Here is a 22,102-nt window from a genome sequence, read left to right on the forward strand (position 1 = left end):
GGTAACACCAACAACCGCCAAACTGCGATGGCTCAGACCTGGTTGCGTTCGAGTGGCAGGAATTCCTCTGGAGGCACCGGCTTGCTCTGGGAAAGGCGGGAGCAAACAGAAACACCGGCTTCTCGTGCCTGGGATGTCCTTCTCCAGGCATTGCTGCCTGCGACCCCTCCTCCTGCCCCCCTGCCTGCGTGGCGGAGGGGCGGCAGGGTCCCGGGGGATCCCCCGAACAGAGGGAGGGCAGGTGCTGCCACGCTCCCGGGCTGACGTCGGCAATGCCCGGCTCCTCTTGCTTTCCCCAGTTTTTTTCTCACTTCTCCTCTCCTGCTTGTTTTGCAGAGACTTGCCAATGCAGCGGAGAAGTTCCAGAAGGCTCACCACTGGCAGGACAACATCCGGGTAAGGCTCTGCGCGCGGTCCAGCCGCTCTCGCCTCCTTCCCTCCCGGACGCCGAGCTCCGCGGAGGCACCGGCCTCAGGGAGGACTCCTGGCACAGGAATCGGCTCCTTGTCCCATCCCTGCTCCCATCCCTCAGCTCTTCCTCCCCTCCTTGCCCTCCCTCCCTTGCGAGTTACCGCTGGCCGTGCGGCGCTGCTCGGCACGCGGGCGGCCCCGGCACCGCCACCTGCCAGCACTAACGAGAGCAAATGAAGCGATTTTGAGCTCGTTTCCAGCCTTGCCTCGGCCTGCACACGCGTAGCGAGAAGGCAGGAGGTGAAGATTGAGCTGGTGGCTCAGCGCTGAGGGTTTGGGGGCCAGGGGGACTCTTACCCCCCCGCCATCTCTGGCAGCTGGCGGGTTTGGTGCCGAGCGGGGTCTCGCGTGGGGCGACGGCAGCGGTGGCTCGTCCGTGGCACCTGCCAGCGGTTGCGGTGGGGGCTGTTTCTGGGGGAGGGAGCAGTCTGGGTTGGGAGAGGGAAGATGTGGGTTTAATGATTGCATTTGACTTTGTAATTCTGGCAGTGATAGCGCTCAGCGGGAACCTGAAGGATTCTGTCTGGAAATGCTCTCAAATTATAACAATAATATAAAAGGAAGGAAAGATTGTTTTCCTTCCAGTGCAAACGGAGTCTACAATAAAAAATACTCCCGAGCCTCCCAGCCCCTTCCTCCGGGTTGGGCCGGATCCTGCCCGGCCCTGGGGAACCCCATGTAGTCGCCAAGGGGACAGCCTGGGGACAGCCCCGCTGCCAGGCCTTGCTGGTGTGTTTTGGGGGGTATTTCTCTGTCTGCAACCGTGATCTGCTCAGGGAGGAGAGGAGATGAGGACCTGGAGCCACATCCTGCTCATGCAGACCCCCCTGCCGTTGGCGATGGTCACCAGGGTTTGATGTGGAGAGGAAGAGGCGGGAGGAGCAGAAGAGAAGGCACGGTGTCGACCTGCTTGGCTCGGCTTTCATTTGCCACGTGGCCGGCGTGAGGTGGACCCTCGCGGCTGGTTCTTGTCCCCCCAGGAGCTGTGTCCCGTAGGCACCCGGCGAGGCTGAGCTCGCAGGGGTCTTCCCATCATTAGCAGAAGCAGCCTCGCTAAGGAGAGGTGAGGTGTCCCCGCTGGCCCTCCCATCCAGCGGACAGTTGTCATTGGCACCGGCAGTCACCGAGACCTTTCTGCATGAGAGCGCTGCTGAATTACTGTCACCTTTCCGGAAGGCCGGTGGCGGGGAGGTTAAGAGGATAACAAGGTCTGGTGTGGGCACTGTCTGATGCCAACACCGGTGCCTCGCCAGCACCTTGGCTGCGGGCTCAGGGCTCCCAGGGGAGGCTGGGAGTAGCACCAGGGAAGCCGCAGGCATCTCCTACAGGCTCTCATCTCCATCCCTAGTGCTGGCCTGATCTTGTGTGTCCTCCGGGGTCAGGAGCCCCAGAGCATCTCATCCCCGAGCAGCACCCAAAGCTTGGCCTTGGGTACCCCAGGGGCATCGTGGTGGCCCCACGCACCCCACGCTGGGCTGGCACCCAGGAGCGGATGCCCTGTGGCCGGCGCACGGGCAGAGCTGGAGCAAGATCCCTGCGTTTCGCAGCAGTCCTCAGTGCTTCTGCTCATCCCCGGGGCCACAGACACGGGCAGCTGCCGCGCTGCGGGGGCTCCTGCTGAGGACCCCTCTGCAGCCCCAAAGAGCTCCCTCTCCATCCAGACCCGGCTGCCTTCCGTGGCGAGGGAGATAACAGCCGGGATACAAAACATGCCGGGAAAGGCTGTAGCGCTGGGGAGCTCTTGGCTCGTTTTGCCATTCATGGCACAAACCTTCCAGAAATCCACTTTCGTAGAAAAAATATTTTTAATAGCACTGTTTGCAACCACTTAATCAAGGTAATTAGGAGCGAGTCACCCAGAAACAATGTGCAGCGATGCGTCACCGCAGAGCTCGCCACAGCTTTATCAGGACAGCCCAGACCCAGCTGGGACACTTGATGGACTGGCCCAGCTCTGCGCACAGCACCCAGGGCGCTGGGCGTTTGTTCCCCCCGAGCAGGCAGCCCTGCCTGCATCGGCCCTGGTTCCCGGGCAGAGCAGAGGGACGGAGGGGCCACATAAATGGCCCTCACTGCTGGGGTTGAACCTCCTTTTGCCATCCTTCACCCATAAAATGGCAGGGCACTGTCAGACCTGCGTGCAGCACCGGCTCTGCCGCTGCCCCCGGTTTGTCGCTGGTGCTGGCACGGGCAGCGGGCAGGGAAGGCGGCAGCACAGCATCCTCAGCTCCTCCTCTCCTTCCTTCCCACTGAGCAGCTTGTTCCTTCTGGCCGCAGCAATCCCCTCCTCTCCCAGCGTGTCGCGTCCTAACCTTGCGCCGGAGTCGATGACAGATTGCGGCGAGCGCGGTTATTTTTGTGTTTCCATCTGAAGGCGCGCCGGCAGATGCTGAGTGTTTGCGCTGCATTAGTGCTAATGGCAGCCCCATTAAACTTCGCTGCAGATGGGTTGCTATGGAAGTCCGGGGGAAAATGAAACAGGAGCAGGAGCCCGAGCGGCTGGGATGCTGCTGCCAGCAATCACTCACGACCCATCTCCACAGGGAAAGTTTCTTTTTTCTTGCTTTTTTTTGGTGTTCCCAGCCATACGCTGGCCATTCTGGCCTTTCTGAAGGGGTTGAGTTCAGCTTCCCACCTCAGGGGGCTTTGCAAAGCATCTCCCTGTTCCCAAAACACCCTGCCCCACGCTGTCCTGCCCTGTCCCTGCTCCTCGTCCTCGCCCACCCTCAGGCCTCCTGTGTCTCCCGGCCGTGCCAAGCCGGGGCCATGTCCCTGCATGTCCCCAGAGCTCCCCTGGACACCGGAGCACTTTCCTTGGCCAAAATCGGTCTTGTCCCCAAGGTCACCCATGCAGTGGCAACCCGGGCCACCCCTCACGTTGTCCCTCCAGCTTGTTTCACCTCAGGGCCGGGTGGCAGCCCGGGGTGGCATGGTGGGCAGGGACAAGGGGACAGCGGGGCAGGCTGCGGTGTGGGGCCGTTGTATCACCCTCGGTGATTCGGAGGGGGAAGAGGCCATGCCCTTCCCCGCCTGCACAGCGAGGGTCTCTCGGGGGTGCACGTTCACCCGCCGGCAAAGGCTGGCGGAGCCCCGGAAAAGTGAGCGCTGGGTCCGGTTGCCACGGGGCAGGCTCCCACCACGGGGCACTGTGACCGCCTGGCACTGGTATGGTAAGAGATCCCAAAAAAGCTCCCAGTTTTCCCAGTGAGAAGCTTCTGGCCTCCAGGCTTGCAGCCAGGGCTCTGCCAGGGGTCCACCGCGCCAGGCTGGCTCCACTCTGTGCAGAGCCACAGGGGTCTGTCCCTTGAGGGACATCAGGGCTGTCCCCCTGTTCTGGATGTCCCCAGCCCTGTCCCCCAGCCGTGGCAGGGGTGCTGAGCCCCGCGTGCAGACCATCCCCGGCAGCAGATGGAGGTGCCAGGGCTGCAGCCCACACTGCGATGCCGTTTACCAGGTTTCCGTCCTCTGTTTGCCACCCTGCTCGGGCGAGGGACCTGCAAAATGTATCTGTAAAAATGCTGGAAGGTCGTGTTGAGTTTTTTGCTGCCATCCTTTGTATCCATCCTTGCTGACAAGCTGCCGTGCTGCCCGTCAGGCATCCCAGCCAGCTCTGTGTTCTCCCACCTCCTCTCCACCCACGTGCTCCGCTTTCCTCCAGGGTTTTCCAGTACCTTGGGTTCTTTTCCAGGCCTTCAGCCCCATCCCAGCACCATCAGCAGGGGCTCGGGTGTCCCGCACCCCCACGGCACACGGGAGCAGAGGCCGTGCTGACCTGGGGGACGCCGTCAAAGGCACAGGCCTGTGCCGCCAGCCGTGAAATGCGTCCCAGGGCATCGTCATCACTGCGTGTCAGTCTGCTGGGGCTGCCGGAGCTATTTGTCCCTTTAAGGGACACTCTGAAGCTGCAGAGAGCCATCCCCACATTTATGTGTGTTTGGCAGGATTATATAAATTGCCTTTAAAAGTTGACTTCTTTATAAGCCATTTTCTGCTTCATAAAATGTTTATTACTGTTGTTTTTCTCCCAGTTCTTCTTCCTCACTGCATTTTCCATTGCTACACTGGGAAGCTCCCCTCTTGCTCCGCCCGCTGCCCCCCTGCCTCCCACCTTTCAGGAGAGGAAAGGGGCGTTTGAAGAGTCGGAGCCCAGCAGGCCCTTTCTCCGTGGGAAAAAAAAATAGCTATACATTGAGCTGCAGATGTAAGAGCTGCTGGGGACAGGGTTTAACTGCTGGGCGCAGCAGGGGTGGTTCTGGGGTGCGGCGGTGTGCGCGGAGGTGGCAGAGGGAGAACGGGCGCCGGGCAGCCCCACGCCGCTGCCTCCATCCATAACCCCCGTCTGGAAGCACGCAAGCAAATAACAAAGCCCAGATAATTTCAAGCTCCATTAGAAACAAAACTCCGGGGAAAACGGGATCACTGTTTGCCAAATGGGGAAGGACAGGAGGAATAACAGAGATTGTGCTGCCGGCCACCCAAGAAAGGTGAGGGATAAAGCAGGGGAACGTGGCGGTGCGGGTGGATGCCCCTCCGTGGCCGTACAGCCCTGGATGCAGCATCCCTCCGGGCACGGGGCCCTGCCGACCGGCTGCTCCATCCGGCACCACCGCGGTGCATCTGGCACGTGTCTGCCGTGGGAGCGGCGGCTGTGCCACGCCGCGCGTGGGCGCTGGCGGCTGTTCCTGTGGGTTTGCCACGGCAATGCAGGCAGGGCTTTGTGTTCAAAGCGGTGTTAGAAGGGCGAACGTCAGCTCCTTATCCCCGTTTCGTTTTTCTCCTTCTTTAATTACAGATCCTACTTATCGGCCGAGAACAGAAAGATCGTCGCCGTAACCTTGCACTTGCCCTTGTAGAAGGTTTACCTAAAAAGTTAGAAAATAAAATCAAATACTCTAATTTGCAGTCGTCTTGCCATTTCAAACCCAGTTTTCATTACAGCACAGAAAGTGCATTGAAGCTGTGTTTATAACCCCCTTTTAGATAACAAATCACATTTTCTTTTGGCTGGCGAGTGTGTAGAATTGATATTTTTTTTTTCAGTTTAATGGGTTTGTGTGTTCAGGAATGATCTCCATCAACTGAGAGTCTTTATTGTGTTTGATATAATGTCAGCTTTCATTACGCTCGGAGAATTACTGTGTTAAAGCACCAACCTTGCTGTAGAGCCGTTCTGGCTGAAAAGCAGAACAAGAAAATCATTCACAAAAACCCTGTGTCGGTGCTGTTGCCTCTTAAAAGCCAAGGATGGGGCTTAAGGGGGGTCTTCTCACCCCCCGCTCCTCAACATGGCTGGGCCACCCATGGCGGTCCCATGGCTGCGATGGTTCGGCGCGGGGGCTGCCGGCTTTCCTCCCAGTGCTGCTGTCCCGTCCCATCCCATCCCGTCACTGGCAGGGCAGGGGGTCCCCGGCACCCACCAGCTCTGCACAGGTGCTGGCATCCCCACGGTGCCCGGGTGCAGCGGAGGAGAGAGGCAGCCGCGTCTTGTTTGAGGCAGCCTCAAAGGAGCGGGAGCGGACAGGAGATGCCGTGTAAAGAATAGCTGGTGAGGCGTGATCAGATAAAACATCTTCTCGGGGAGATGAAAAAACTGTTGACGGGTCACTTAAATATTTCCCCAGCTCTGTCAGAGAGGCAGAGGGAGGAAATTGCTTTTAAAAAAAAAAAGATGCCAAGGCAGATTATGATGACTGTTTCCACCTGTCCTGGGTAATGCGTACGGTCTCTGCTGCTGGATAGGATGCGAGGGGACTCGCACGGCGAGGGCTGCAGGAGAGGCATGGTCCCCACCAGACCCGTCCTGGGTCCCTCCGACAGCCTGTGGTGGCTGGGGCTAACCACGAGTATTTTCCTCTTCCCGGGGACTGGGGAAGGATTCGTCATCATGCATATGGACAAGGATAGCTCTAGCCCAGCGGAAGCAAAAGGTTCGGCCCCTACCAGCCACTGCCAGTGTTTTTCCTGATGCCCAGAGCCAGGCGTGGCTGTGATTGCAGGTAGGAATTTCTCCCAGGAATTCATCTGATCCCTTTGGGAGCCTGTTCCTGTCTGTGGCCCTCACACCACCCCGTGGCAGCTGTTGCAGAAATGCTTTCTTTGCCTTATTACACAGACAAGAAGACTGCTGTGCTTGTGCCAGGGCTGGGAGACCCAGCTGAGACCTCCAGCCCCAGCCACCAGCTAGGGCAAACTGACCAGCATGGACCCGTCCCCAGGCACAGCCATCGGCCAGCCCCATCCCGCTCCTCCCGACACGGGTGGGCTTGGCAGGGGTGATGGTGCGGTGGGAACGCGCTGTGTCCCCCTGCTCATCCCCTGCTGTCACCCGGCCCTAATCCAGACACGAGGCTGCGGGTGCTGCAGGCGCAGTGGGAGTTGCGGGACCTGCGTGACACGCTGCGGACTATCTCCCATACAAAAGGTGCAGCTATAAGCAAAATCTGTTGCTATTTCTGCGTGCTTAATGGTTCAGGGACGTGAAGAACTCCCTAAATATTCACTGCCCATTTTAAGTGCTGATGGCAGAGGACAGATGGACTTGTGAGCAGAGCCGCCGGTGCTGTGTGGGCACACTGGCTCCTGCTTGCTCTCCCCACCCGCTGAATTGCCCACAGGTCTGGGCAGGCACAGATCCCGGTCAGCTGGCTTGTCCCCATCAGCACGCCGTGGGCTGGGATGCTGGCTCTGCCACCGGCCCCATCCAGTGGCTGGGAAACGGGCAGGTGTCGGCTTGGGATCCAGCTTGTCTTCCTCACCGCCCCTCCGAGTTCCTCCTAACTGCCTGGAAGGCAAACCACTGCAGGCTCTTCCAGAGCCAATTAAATCTTGAAAGAGATTTCCTGACCGTGAGGGTCACCTGCGTCGCTCGGAGAAATGAAACCCGCAGCTGGAGGGCTGAGATGGACCAAAATCAATGCAGTGCAGCAGGAGCTACCTGCAAAATCGCCCTGAGGAGCTGCAGCATCCCCAGGGCATGCGATCAGCAGGGTGACCCTTACAGGATGACAGCGAGCGATCCTGCGGAGGACAACAAATCTGTGGGAGAAGGATTAGCCAGCTCGGGTGATCTTACAGAAAAGCTTATAGGGGCAGAGCAAGCCATGGCCCCTCTGCTGTGTCCCTGCTGGCTACATGCTCCAGCTGGACACGCTGGAGCAAGGAGCTGATGTGCCACCGGCAGCTCCTTACAAGGCTTTTTCGGGGCAGCGGCAACTGCGTGCGTGATGTGGTTTGATTGCCACCTCGTTAGACCGCTGACTTGGAGGTTTGGGCCACCACCCATCCGTCCTGACATCTCCAGGCTGCAGCGAGATAGCAGAGCACTGACCTTTCTAGTGTTATTTTTAGTAGCTGTAATTGTTTTAGGCGAAAAAAGACCTATTTGAGTGCTCTTGGAGAAGACTGTGCAGGGGGTGGCGGGGAGAAGTGCCCCTCACTGCCCACCTGAGACCCCCCCCGTGCTCCTCCTCGTCAAACCCCCTTTTGGCTCAAACCTGGTCTACCGCCGCGTGGCCAGGGAGCACCCGTGCCGAAACAGGGTCCTCCCTTGAGCTGCTGGCAAGGCTCCAGCTTGCAGCTCTCCAGAAGCTCACAGCCTGGTTTCATTAATTAGCTTTTTGCTTGGTGTTTTGGTGTAAAATCAGCGAACAAATCGACCACGGTGCTGTTAGGGAGAGCTCGGGGGGGACAAGCAGGACCTAGGGTCCCCAGGGAGACTCTGGCACGCAGCATCCCTGGAGCCCCATCCAGGAGGTCCCACGTAGGTCAAGCCCTGGCCGGGGGCTGCCCAGTGACACCGAACCACAAAGGTTTGGTGCAGGCACGGTGGTTGCTCGGTGGCTTTGCCAGAGAAGCCTGGGCAATGGCTTCAGCAGCGTTTGCAGATTACTCTGCAATTGCACTTAACTCCCAAAGTCGTTTCCTCCTAACTTGCACAGAGAGTTTAGGAGACTGAAATAATCCCATGCTTATCTGCTAGCGACACGGCACTTGCAGCGCTATTACGCAGATGCCATTTGGCAATTACGGTGAGAGAAAATGGGCAGCGGTTAACACATCATCGAGGAGCAGCTACCCAGCCCTTCAATGCGAACCAGTGAGCGCTTTTTGCAGGCTCATTTGCAAGAGACGGGGGCAATGTTTTGCCCTGAAATCCCTCGACATCTTCACCCCCTTGTTTTCTTTATTGGTATTTATTCTGAAAGGCTCTAGAAATATCAGTGCTATTTACACAGACTGGGTGCTGGGTTTGACATGGACCGGAGGAGGAGGAAGAGAGGATTACATGAAGAAGGCGAGTGCGGTTTAAGAAACAAATATTAGGGAGAAGAAATTGTAGGACCCCATGTTCCCTCTCGGGACACCTCCGGCATCTCTCTAGAGCATCTCTGAGGACTCTGTCCCTCCTTCCTGGAATAAATTCCCACTGGCTCCACCGACCTCCCAGTGCCAAGGACACGGACGCCCTGCCAGCTCTCACAGGCTCCCTCGCGCCCCATGAACCGCCCCCAGCATCAGCGGGGTTGTGGCAAGGAGAGCGGAGCCTGGCATCGGGACACATCACGGGGCCAGGGCCACGGTGACGCTGGCTGTCCCACACGTGCCGTCTCGCGTGTGCAAACCTCAGCCACGGTGTGGAGCGGGGCTGGGGTCTCACCCGGCTGCTCCTGGGATCATCGGGGTTTGAAAAAGTATATGGCAAGGGCTGTGTGATCCCTAGGGAAACCGGTGGGAGAGATGTCCTTCAAGGAGGTCTGCTACCCGTGCCGTGCCGTGGGAGCGCTGGAGCGGGTGAAAGCAAGACCAGGGGACTGGCTCTCCTCCCCGAGCATCACCTCACACCCTCTCGCCCACTGCGGGAGCGGGGCCATCGCGTGTCGGAGGGGATTTGAGGTTTTCAGAGGAGCCGATGAAAGATAAAATGAATAACAAAGCACCTTCTGGATGGCTGCTGTTAGTCACACTCACTTCTGATTAAAGATCATTAAACATGAAATTAGCTCGTTTGTGTTACGGGTCTCCCGGGGGTTCCTTTAATTAGGAAGTGCAGATGGCCACGGACCCGGGGAGACGGCAGCGCCGGCGAGGGGCAGGGGTGTGCGCGGGGCCGGGAGCAGCGCGGGGAGGGCATCCAAAGAGGAATATTTTTTTTTTTCCTTTTCTTCTTGTTGTAACCCCCTCAGCATTTCACAACAAATCACAGATAATTAATAAGTACATTCCCTTAATGACTAGGCTTTTTAATAGCAGAAATTGGAAGATGCTGCGTTGATTTTTTTTTTCACTTTCCCCTCTCGGTGCTGCCTTATCGCTGTGATTAGAGTCGCAGAGCCCATGGGAGGCGCTGGCCCGTCTGCCCAGGAGGATGCTGAAACTGCCCTTCGCAATCCCCATCCCGGGGGAACATTGGCCACGCAGCCCGCCAGGGTCCCCCTGCCACCAGTGCCCCCCGAGAGAGCAGCATCCCCGCTCCAGGGGCTTTGCCACTTCTTGGTGGTCTTGTGTCTTAACAGCCTGGAGAAGCAGCAGCAAACCGCTCTAGGGAGCGGGTTTGTGGCTGGAGGATAACGCCGGCGAGGGGTTAGCGAGTGCCAGCTCCCAGTAGGGCCAGGGCGATGGAGCGGGTGGTGTCGGCTGCCTGGCAAGCTGCTCGGACCTCCTGGTGCCTTTCCCTGGCATGAGCCCGTGGCCGGGCCGGGCTGGGTATCGTGGTGCCATCGGCCCCGGCACAAGCCCGTGGCCGGGCCGGGTGCCGCAGCACCGGCAGCAGAGCAGGAGCGGGGAGGACGGGGATGCAGTGAGCGCCATTAAGGTTTTGGCTGGGTTTCTGTTCTGGGCCCAGATCGCTTTCCTCCTTAAATAAGAGCGGCAATAATCATCCCGAAGCGCTGCCCGTGCACGCGGGGAGGAAGGCTGGTTTGCGTGGCGGCGGCCGACGGCTGATTGAGTGGCAGACATGTTAGCGCTGCAACGGCTGCCGGTGCGCCTGCATCGCGCTCGCGTCCCGGCACGCGGAGAAGAGTCTCCGAGTGCCCTTTAATTACCCCTTCTGATGGCGCACGAAACGCTGTTGTGACAGCATTGCTGCTCTCCGAATTGCCTCTTTAGGAATTTTATCAGCTGCCTCGCGTCCTGACACGCAGGGAAGAGGAATCCGAGCAGACCTTTCTGCCTAAATAGGCTCTAAATACCCCAAAATAACAACGTGCGTTTCTCTGCGGAAGCGAGGCCGCTCTTCTCCCTGTTTCTGCCATGCAGGGAGGGGAGCCTGTGCCCGGCTCTCCTGTGGCTCCCGACGCTTGCAACATGACCAAAGCAGCGCGGTGGCTTGGCGGCGGCCGTGAGCGGAGAGAAGCGTGGCAGGCGATGGCCGGTCCTTGGAGGGCGGATGAGGGGGATGTGGGGTCCCCACCGCGTCCCAGGGACGGCGTGGGGCGGGCAGGGTTCGGTCCCCAGCGTCGCGGTGGCTGCCAGCAGCATGGCGGAGGCGCTGAGGGGACAAGTAAGGGGGGGGGGACCCCTCCGCCATCCCTGTCCCTGCCCGGCACTGACTCAGCTCTCCTTTTCTCTGCAGGAGGAAGACATCGAGTACTACGACTCCAAGGCTGACACTGAATACGTGAGTACCGTCCCTGCTGCACCGCCAGCACGGTCGCTGCCCCGTCCCGAGGCTGAGCCCCTTGCCGGGGCTGGGGCGCGTGGAGCAGCACTCATTACAGCCAGCGTAACGAGATTCTGCGGTGGGCGGCGAGTGCCTGGTGCGCGGCCCCGTCCCCCCCAAGGCCGAGCTGTGGTGGCATCTGTCTGCCAGCACCAGGCCTGGCAGCAGGCACGGGGCGGGGGGGGCAGGTTGCTCCGCCGCCTGCAAAAGTTTCTAAAATTAAAGCTGGCATCTGAAATTCAAATGAAGAGCAAACCTTTAATTAGAGACCGTATCTAATTCTCTGCCCCCCTCCCAGCACAGCCGTCCTGTGATTTCTGGCAATCAGTGCTTTAAATACAGACCCAACAGCTCCGTTCTCCCGGCGCTCCCGAGGGAGCTGGCATTTGCCGGCTGCTCTGCGCGGTGACGGCGGTGGCACTCAGGTGCCGTGCCGTGGGCGCAGGGCGCCGGCAAAGGCTGCTGCCCCGTGGCACCCCGCTTTGCTGGCAGGTCACCTGGCTCCTACGTTGCGCCGTGCCGTGGGATCCTTCCAAAATAGGGGCTCACCGGGTCAGTGACGCTCTTGGCGCGGTGCTGCTGGGGAGCGGGTGTGCCACGGTGACCTCGGAGCTGGCCAGGGGCCCCCAGCAGAGCGGGGTGGGGGCTTCGGAGCAGCCCCAGCCAGCGCCAGCACCCCGGGCCCAGCCCTTGCCCCGAAGCAGAGCCGGCAGCAGATGTGCCGTCAGGAGACGGGTACGGCAGCGGGACGCGAGGAGCGGCAGCGTGTGGCATTGGCAGCAAACTGCTTGCGAGCCACGTGGCCTCGTCCAAAAAATAACGCTTGGGTGACCCTGCAAGCCTTCAGAAGGCGCGGTGCAGAGGGGAGGGGAGGACCGGGGCTTGGTGGGGTCCCACCAGCTTGGGCGATGCGCTCTGTGCAGAGCTCTGGGTCTCCTCAGCCCTCCTTGTAGGTGATGCCCCCGGGCAGAGCTGGGGGCAGGCTGGAGCAGAGGATGGATGCCGGCAAAGCAGTTACTGTCAAGCCACCGGTGCCATCGTCCCCAGGCGGTGACAGCAGGAGGGCTCCTTGGCAGGGGACGACGGAGACATGGAGAGTCTGGGAGGCGGGACGGAGAGGTCGGGCAGATGGTGTGACCGAAGCGGAGGGCTCTTGCTTTCCCAACAGGTCTCCCTGCTCAGGGTCCCTCTCATCTGGAGCAGGGGATGTCTCCTGTCCCTCCCCAGCCGGGGGGAAGCTGCCAAAGGAGGGAGGGGAGGATCCTGCTCTCCATGGCTGCTCCAGAGAGGATGGAGCTAACGGGCTTAAAATGCATTAAAGTGGATTTTGGGTAGAAATGGAGGGAAAACTGGCTGGCGGTCAAAGCAAGAGGAGACAGCCCAGGGAGCAGGGCAGCTCCCTGCCCGGGGGACCGCGGAGCAGGACTGATGCATCCATCGGGCTGGGCAGGGATTTTGCCATCACTGCTGTGGGGCAGGGGACAGGGGAGCTGGACGTCCCCGTACCCAGTGCTACCCTGACTGGTCCCAGCTGCCCACACCCAGCCGGTGTCGGCAGCGGTGATCCGAGCTGGCAGCTCCTGGCTGTTAGCTTTGGGATTAGCCGTTTCTGCAAGTGAGGAGAGCATCCTGGTCACGTTAGGCAGGATTAGGAAAGAGGAGGCATCTCAACCTCGGAGCTCTGCCCGCCGAGCCCTTCTGGCGCACGGGGCACCGGGGAGAAACCGCGCGCTGCAGCATGGTGCAGTGTCCCTGAGGACAGCGGGGCTCAGCTCCCTGGTCCCCGGCCCTTCCCCAAGGGAGGTGGCGTGTCATCGAGGAGGAACAGCTCTGCAAATCCATGATCAGCCACACTGACTTTAGTCCCCCTCTGGGGAAAAATCAAGCAAAATTGGGGGTGTCCTCTTGCTGAGGTTTGTGGGTTCAGCAGGGAGGGCGCTTCCCCATCAATGCCATTGCTGCTTCCCAGTGAAATCCCAGCAAATTTAATTCCAGCAAAAATAATGAAGAGAAGGAAGGTGATGCTGAAATAAAAAAGTAGGGAGAAGATACCAGAAGATCTGAATGGAACTAAATAACGCTCTTTCTGTCTTTTCTTTATTTAGCTTCAATTTTTATATTTAAATTGAGAAGGATCTAGCTGAAATGGAGTCAGTTCTGATGGACAATGCCTATTCAACGTAACTGGGGCTTATTCACAAGCTTTACACAGGCTTTAACTACAGTGAAAGAAATGAGCTTCCTATTCATTTTGCTTGCACCTCAGCTCCACTATCTTCCTAAACAGATTTTGGATTTCCAAGTGGTTTTTAACAAATGGGAACATCAGAAAATTTTCCTGAGCGTCCCCAAGGCTCTCAAAACATTGCAGAAGCGGAGCAGTTTTCCCCTTTCCCCGCTAGCAAGGGCTATGGGGTTTATCTGGGGAGAAGCGTTCAAATCAGCAGACGCTCTCGGTTGGGTGTCACCGGCAAAACAACGCAGAAATAAAGTAATTTTCCATCTTCAGTATTGCGTTTACGGCAGGGGATGATGCTTAAGTCACAGCTGAGGCCAAAATCCCCTGGGATGTACCGTTCCCTGGTGGAAAGCAGCGCAGCTCCGTCAAGGTATCCTCACCCCACGGTCAGCCCTCTGGCACCCACCCACCTGCTGAAGGTCCCCGGGAGGACTGAGAGTGAGGGGCTGGTGGTGGGGGGCTCCGTGCCAGCCTCAGCACCCTCCAGTGCAGGGGAGGCAGGGGAGAGCGTGGCGCCGGTCCCGGCCGCAGGCAGGGGCTGCAGGCAAGGGGCTGCCTGCTCGCTGCTCGCCCCGCTCGGGAGACGCGGCGAGGAGAGGGAGGAGGGAAAAGAAAGCCCCTAAATGTCAGCAGCAGATGAAGGGTGTTGGAAAATGTAATCTTCCAACTTTCTCAACTAATGTGACATTTGGATTTCCTCCCGATAAGCTATCAGCCCCAGAAGTTTCTTTCTTTTGCCTTTTTTCTTTTTCTATTTTTTTTCCCTTCTTCTTTCCTCTGGCTGGTAATTTAAAAATAAATGGTCTAGAAAGATCTCTAAACAGTACCTTTGGCAAAGATTAAAAAAAGCTAAGGGGGATAGGGGAGCAGGCTGGCGGGAGAGGCTGATTGTTATTTATAACCTGGGCTGCTATAAAAGCAGGAATGTGGCTGGAGAACACACCGTCTCCCTCCCTGGCATTAAATTGCCGCATTTCAGGAAAAGCTGAGATATTTAAGAAGGAGAAGGGCCCTTTTGCACGGGCCTGGAGTTTCTCAGCCACGTGCCGGGGGCTGGCATTTATATTCATTATTAGTAGTAATCATGGCGTGTTGATATGAATATTTCGCTGGCTTTTCCAGACTTAACATGGATGGGTGCCCCTGGGAAATTTAAAAGGATGTGTTGGGATCTCGGTGAGATATATTCTTGATCGGGCATATGTGGGGCAGGGCGTGGGATGCAGGGATGCTGTCGGGGTGCCGCGGCTCGCAGGAGCTCTGCTGGTGCCGGGGGTACCGGTGGAGCACCGCGGGGGAACGCCGTGGCTACCCGGCTTGTCCGGAGCTGCGAAACCCCAGCTGGCATCCCGGAGCAGCCGCCTGCGCCGCTAGCCGGATCAGCCCCGTGTTTGTCATCAGTGCTGCCATTTAAGCAGTCATCATTAGCTGTGATGGTTCGTTCCCATGGAGATGAGCAATGAACGGGGGTGTCTGCATCCGCGGGAGCTGCCTGGCCAAGGCATCGCTGCTGTGCCAGGTCACATCCCCGGCTCGATCCGCAGCTCCAAACCCCGTCACTGGTGGGCAACCCCCCAATAGTCCTTGTGCCCGTGGGCAGGCTGGCTCTCTTCAGCCAGCACCAGCCTGCATGTGGTGGTGGGCAGGTACTTGCCGAGAGCGTGGCAGCCTCCAGTAAAGCTGTTGGGTGGTGCCACTGGTGCTCACTGGGTGTTGGGGCATCTCTGGGTTTTGCCCCCTGTCTGTCGTTTTGGGAGGCTCAGGAGAAAACATTTGACTGGCAACCCAGCTGCTAAAGCACTGAAGATGGCAAAAGCTCTCGGCACTTGATGACTTCTCGCTGAAGCAATAAATATGTATAATATTGATATATTGCCATGGAGTCGATTTCTAATGGTGTGTAGCAAATAATATATTCAAACCGTAGCATCTATTTGTGTTACGTTGTACATACTGTAACAGAAAAATGGATGTTTCCAAGTTCTTTTGAAATGTAATGATGAGAAATGCTGCAAAATCTGGCTGGGGGCCTGCCAAGATGCTCGCAGTTAAACTGGTGTAAATCCAGGAGAACTTGAATCATCTTCTCCTTTGCTCTAATATAAATTTAATGCAGAATTTCTTCCTCCGGCCTTCCCAAGGTGGCAACTTGTAGCCCCAGCCTATCATCCCTGCCTGGGCTGGTGATGGCTTTGCCTGCTTTCATCCGCATGGAAATGACCCCATTTCAGGGGCCAAATTCAGCCTGGCTTAAACAGGAATAACTCGGTTGAGGTCGGGAGATTTACGGATAAAGGATAAACGTAGCTTGGATAACATCAGCTCTTTCTGTGGGTCTGTTTGCCGTATAGGTGTCAGTGATGCATGAAGTGTCCTACGTATAGCTAGCTGTATATTTGTCTCTGAGATCTATACATATGCCTCTTTACAGCTACATGAATGAGAGCAGCCAGACAGCGCCGAACCTGGCAGAATACAAATTAGCCCCTCAGAAGTGGGTGATATAACAGAATAATGATAAACAGAGGAGCAGTAATTATATACAGTAGTTCCAGCTCTGGTGAAGTGCAGAATAACCATGCCAGTGTGGGGGAAATAAGGAGGGTTGGATTTTCCCGGCTGCAGCGGGGGACAGCGGATGGGCTGGACCCGGACAGGGTGCCCCGATGATTTGAGATGGGGAGGGATGGGGAAGTGACACCAGGACTCTGCTGGGCTCGTTAAAAAAGGGTTCTAGTGTCAAAGCAGAGGTTTTGGTGCTGCAGGTACCCTCGGGGCCACAGCTGTATCCCGTCTAAAGCCTGTTTTCAGCAGGCACCTCTAAATCACTGTCTGGTACTTGGAGAGGTTGGTAGGGATGAACTATTATGTGTGCAACCGCTTTCCCCCAAGGACCTGAGTCCCACATTAATGGCAAGTTTGGGGCCGGATCCGCTCTCTGGATAGCCCACAACCTGGCTGCTATGGGCATGCAGCCAGGTTGCTGGCTTTGCTGTGGCATTGCGGCTTTGCAGGGGGTCCAGCAGCAGGGTTTGTGCCTTTTCTTCAGATCTACATGAAAATGAGAGGGTAATCTGGATTTTGATCTTGGCGATGTTGCTCAGGGGAGGTGGGGACGGTCCCTGCCCAACTCCCACTTGGCTACTGCGGCTGTAGTTGAGTTCAGCAGCTTTCTGGGCAGCTGGAGCCCTCACGCCGGGATCGGCTCGGCAGCGTGTTTACACTCGCAATCCATCGGCTGGAATTAAAGCCCAAACCTTGCATATCAATCCTGTTATTCTCCTGAGCTGTGGCGAATGGTTTGGCCACCCCTCACAATGTCAGGGGAATGTCACCGCCTCGGTGGCTGGCCGGAGCTGGCGCAGGGGAGGTGGCATCTCTCCACGTCGTCTGCGGAGGGGAAACAGGGAGGAGGCCAGGGTGGGTTTTAAACGAGCTTCGTAGCTTATTTCCCCTACGCATCATTTTCCTTTGAATATATGGCTTGTCCCATGAGAAATTCAGCTCTTTTGTCCCCTGGGTTTTGTCAAGAGGAGCCTGGCCGGCGGGAGAGCTGCTTGCATGGGCCCATCAAGGACAGCAGGATGGGACTGTTCCCTACCCCTCGGCCCCGCTGGTGCCGGGGTGCTTTGCCACGGGACGGCGTGGGGCGTCCCTCCAGGCAGCCGTCCCCACACAAGCCCTGCCCGGAGCTGCTCACGCTTCCAGTCACGTCCGCTGTCCTTTCTGCAGGGCTGATCTCTGCTACCACAATCAGATGGCCTTACGCGGGCTCCGAGATAGGCACTTCACTCGGGGGGAGGCGCAAAGGGAGAGGCACTGAGCTGCTTCGCGAGGGGAGTTTGCTCCCTCGCCGGGCGGCTCGGCAGCCAGATGCGCTCCTGCTCTGCCGCACCCAGCCCTGCCCCTTTTGCTCCCGCAGCCAGGGACCAGGGGAAGGTGGCTGGAGCCGTCCCGTGCCCCAGCTTGGGCTTGGCGTGTCCTTGCCTTTGCGTTGCCTTTGCGCGGATGAGGCGGGCAGCTCTGCGTCTCTGCCCCTCTTCAGCGGAGATGTAGCTCCGGGGGCACGAAGGGCAGGTGCTGCAGCATCCTCCTCCTCCTCCTCCTCCCCACGCTGAGCATCTCACAGCCGGCTGCAAACAGCCTTCTGCAGCCGCTGGGCCCGTGGCAGGGATGCAGCAGCTCGGAGCCAGCACCCTCTCCCGCGTTTCTTTGCTCCCGGTGGGATGGTGGAGGCGATTTCCCCAGCTCTGTAGCAAGGCCACCCCCTTTCTCCCGCTCCCCATACAACCCTGTGCCTCAGCTCCGACCCCGTCCCCCCGCCTGCAACCACCCCGCCGTCCTGCCCGCGCTGGCTCAGCCCTGCCCTGCCTTGCCAGAGGGGTTTTACCCCCGGTGCCGTACTTCTCCCTGGGAAGGGAGAGGAGGGCTGGGAAGGCGAGGGAGCGCGTTCCAGCGCCGGCAGTGGGGAATTCGCCGTCTCTCCACCATAATTAAATATTGTTTGCATTGCTTATTGACAGAGCGTTAAGCTGCACTCCGTTTTAATTTGTTCTTTGATAGTTGCCTTTTGCTGCTAATTGATTTTCAAGGGTTTTTTTTTGATTTGGGGTTTTTTTTTGTCTGATGTAATACCTGCCGTGCTACCAAAGCCGGAGAGGCAAAGGTAGCCGGTGCTCATCTTCGTGTACTCGCTCCCGGCACCCGCTCCCCTGTGCCACCGGTGCTGGCACAGGCTGCGGGCCACATCTGGCACGAGAGCCAGCATTGTCGGTGTCCGCAAGGGGATATTTGGTGATGGGCTTTGGGTGGTGGCTTTCCTGGCGTGCATGCAGGGCTGGCAGCCCCCCGGTGACCCCGTGCGCTCTGCTCCTTCCCCAGGATGATCCCGATGGAGAAGAGATCGAGAGGGAGAAGTCCAACTCCTTGAAGCTGGAGTTCACTGATGACGCCAACTTCAAGACCAAGGTTAACTATTCGTACGCTGCCGTGCAGATCCCCACGGACATCTACAAAGGCTGTGAGTGCCCCTCCTCACCTGCTCTGCTCTGCGCTGCCAGGCCAGGCTCAGCCTCCACCTCTCCTGCTCGGGGTGCCGCAGCCCCGGGGACCATCACCCCGGGGTGCCCCGGCTGGGTCTCGCTGCCAGGGCAGGCTGGCTCCCAGCCGGGCAGGCACCGAGAAGAGGCAGAGTCACCATGTCAGGACAGAGGTGACAACATGTCCCTCCCCAGGGATGCTCAAGAGCTCAGCACCAGCCCAAGGGGCAAATCAGGGGTTAGGGGTTATTAGGAAGGGATGGAGAGCAAAGGAGAAATGGTAATTACGGCACAGGGTAAAGCTCAGCTGCGCCCACACGGCTGTGATCCTCCCTGTAGAAGAGCTCAGCAAAGCTTGAGGAAGTTCAAAGCGGGTGCCGGAGACGATCAGCGGGACGGAGAAGCTCTGTGCAGGAGCAATTACAGAGGCGGCAACTCCCTGCTCGTAGAAGGGAGCGAGACGGGGCTGGGCGGTGGGAGAGGGTGAAGCAAGGATGCTTCTTCGCTGGTTTCGGGCTGCTTGGGGCTGTTATGAAAAGGGGGAAAAAGTAGCTGAAGTCCTGCAGGAAGGCGGCCGAGGGTGATTGCAGGACAGTGCGATGCCACCCCGGGGCAGTCCCTGCTGCCGGGAGCGTGCAGGGGGTGTCAGCCCCGCGGCCGTGCCCCTGCGGCGGCCGGAGGGAGTGGGCAGCTCCAGGCAGGAGGACCGGGTCAGCCCGGGAGCAGGCAGGGCGGGATGGATGGATGGATAGGATAGGATGTGCCACACCAGCTTTCGGTCCCCGCCGGGAGGTGACACAGTCCCTGAGCTTCCAGAGCTCTCTGCTACCTCGCCCTGCTGCGGTGGCACATGGTGACAGTCGGTCTCCATTTCCCTCTAGTGGCTGCTCTGCACCGAGCTGGGGACCACTCCCAGCCAGAGATCATCCTCCAGCACCCACGGTCCACATCCCGCACGCACCCCCAGACCCTGCTGTCGGGGGGCACCCCTTGTCTCCCCGCACCGCCGAGGGCACCACTGTCCCTGCACTCCCTTGTTTCGGTGGCATTTGCCGAGGGGTCCCGGGTAGTCACGGTGGTGACGGGGGCTGAGCTCACGTTCCTGCCCTGAGCGGCGCTTTCCGGGTACACGGGCTCGTTACCGGCACGGCCGTGCTCAGAGCCGCATCAGCGTGACGATTTCACCGCAGCGGCGGCAGCGGATTAGAAATTTGCAATTAGTTTTATTACCCAGCTAACGCAGGCCAGGCAGCTAATGAAGCACATCATGCAAGCGGGGTGGGCTGCATGGGATGAAATACTCATTATTCCTCACCCCTGCTCGCCAGCCGATGCCATGGCTGATGGCCTGCCACAGCCACATAAATCACCCCACTCGGCCATGGGACAAGAGCAAATTGGAGATTAACGTGCTCCGAGGACTCATGGGTGCTTGGAGAGGGATGCTGGAGAGGGGACGGGGTAGTGGGGGGTCGCAGTGGGGGGACACCCTCCCAAAGTCCCTTCCTAGCCAGGGAAAGGGGCCGCAGCCACGGGCACAGCTGCGCGTGGGCACAGGGATCAGACCATGTTTGGCCACACCAGCGTGCTCCAAAAAGCTGGGGTGCAGGGCAGGGTGCTCAGCTGCTGCACCCCGGAGAGCAGGTTTGGGGTGCGGGCACGGGGCCACCCATGTGTCCTCTCCTGCTGGGGACACCGGCGAGCGTGGCCAGTGCCTGCAGAGCTGCGGGCAGGAAGCGTCTCCCCGGTGGGACCCGGCGAAGAGGCACTATCGCTGCCTGGCACGCTAATTAAACCACTGCGGAGACGCCCTCCGCCGTCACCCCTCACTACACACACAAATTACATCCTATATGTGTTTTATTTACTGTGCCATTTTTAATTAAATCTGCAATCGCTCGCTGGCGGGGCGGGGCTTGGCTTACCCTGATGGGGACAGCAATGAGATGGGGACAGGGATGGGAATGTCTCCAGGGGGGCTGGCAGCTCTGGCCTCAACTGAGGGGGTCAGGAGCCGTCCCAACCACAGACACCCATCTGGTGAGCAATAGCTCATCGTTCCACGCACAGGGAATGTATAGGGGCTGCGTCTGTGTGCAGGGAGGGTATAGGGGCTGCATTTGTTTGCAGGGATGGTATGGGGGCTGTGTTTGTTCACAGGGATGGTGTGGGAGCTGTGTTTGTGCTCATGGATGATATACAGGCTGTGTTTGTGTGCAGGGAGGGTATAGGAGCCGCATTTGGCCCAAGGCTGGTGTGGCTGACGGGCCCCGAGGGCCTGGGGGTGCAGACGCTGCCGGGGCTGTTGGGGACATGTCAGTGCCCAGCGCGGTGCCCGGCCGAGGCTGGCAGCACTGCCAGGGGCTGCTCCAGGCAGGCAGGAGACTGGCAGCCTGCTCGCTTCTCCCGGGAAAAACCACGTCCTGTGACACATCCAAACAAGAAATGATCCTCAGTGCCCAGATAACAGCTCTCTGTGTAGGCACGGTGCTGAGAAATGGCTGGGGAGATATGGATGGAGTAAATTGTGGTTTGAAGGCACAGCTGTCTGAGGGAAGGAGAAGTCTTCTTCAGCAGTGGTGCTGGGATGGAGGGATCCGTGATTCACCCTGGGTGAAACCTGTCCACATCCCGCCAGCACCTCAGGTACACGGCGAAGGCTTGAACGGGTGATGACAGCGTTTCAAGGAGGGACGAGTGTGGGAGGAAGCCTTAGGAGAGCTAAATATACTCCTCAAATGCACCCTGGCTTCCCTGCAGCACCGCACTGGTTGCTCTGCCCAATGCCGAGGAGACGGGCTGCTCCTGGGAGCTCTTGCACCCCAAAAATGCATTGAGGGTCCCCCAGGAGGGAGCAGCTCTTGGCCTCGGGGTGCTGCCAGCTGCCCGCTCCTGCCCGCAGCGGCTCAGCTGGCTCCTCCACGCCACGGTCCCGGGGTAGCCCAGCACAGGCTGCCGGGGGGTGCTGGGGCCTCCCAGCTGATCGGGGTGCCCCAAAGGGCCCTGGAAGCGCCAGGACATCGCACTGTCCCCAAGGCAGCGTCCCCGACGGCTGGCCGGCCCCATACCTGCCACGCTGCCCCCCCTGCGCTCCGCCAGCCCCCCTTGATTAATCACAGGCTGGGGCTGCCGGCAGCTTATCTTCTGCTTTAATAGCTGAATAATTTAAAACTGCTGTTTGCTGGCATCTTAATTGCTTTTGCGTCAGGTGCGGGGGCCAGCGGGAATGCAGAGCGGGGCCCGGGGAGGCTCCGCGCAGCCCCGCAGGGACACGACCCCTTGGTTTCCCAGCTGGTGGCGGTCCCCAGGGAGCGGGGCTGGCACGGCGGCGGGAGGAGTGGGGTGTTTTGCTGGGAAGGGGGTGAGATGGCAAGCTGGCTATCCCTAGCGGTGGCTGTCCCTGCCCCAGAGCCAGGGGATGGGGATGATGAGCGCTCGGGGGAGCCCTGGAGGGTGGCTCTGGTCTTTGGGGACAAGGGACATCAGGCTGATGCTGGAGCCCTGTGGGAGCGAGGGGGCCGGGGGATGCGGGACAGGCTGCAAATCCCCTCCGGTCTCCTCCGTGGGAAGGGGCAGAGGGGACACGCTGCCTCTCCCTCTCTGCCATCGCTGTGGGGACACTGTGGTCCCCGTCACCCCCCCCAGCCCACCCCCTGCTCCACTGCTCCCCCCCACCCACCCTCCCACCCGCTG

At 59.0% G+C, this 22,102-nt stretch overlaps 1 protein-coding gene across 3 annotated transcripts in view; it reads left to right on the forward strand.

The window, feature by feature from the left end:
• The window catches only part of CACNA2D2 (calcium voltage-gated channel auxiliary subunit alpha2delta 2), a 227,823-nt gene that overhangs the window by 182,202 nt on the left and 23,519 nt on the right, over window positions 1-22,102 (forward strand). For all 3 annotated transcript variants that reach the window (XM_029996133.2, XM_029996134.2, XM_029996135.2), the window contains 3 exons: window positions 337-396; window positions 11,045-11,089; window positions 18,252-18,390. In XM_029996133.2, coding sequence (XP_029851993.1) covers window positions 337-396; window positions 11,045-11,089; window positions 18,252-18,390 — 244 coding nt within the window. The remainder of the gene's footprint in view (window positions 1-336; window positions 397-11,044; window positions 11,090-18,251; window positions 18,391-22,102) is intronic.

The sequence above is a fragment of the Aquila chrysaetos genome, chromosome 20 (assembly GCF_900496995.4).
Source record: "Aquila chrysaetos chrysaetos chromosome 20, bAquChr1.4, whole genome shotgun sequence".
Classification (NCBI taxonomy): domain Eukaryota; kingdom Metazoa; phylum Chordata; class Aves; order Accipitriformes; family Accipitridae; genus Aquila; species Aquila chrysaetos.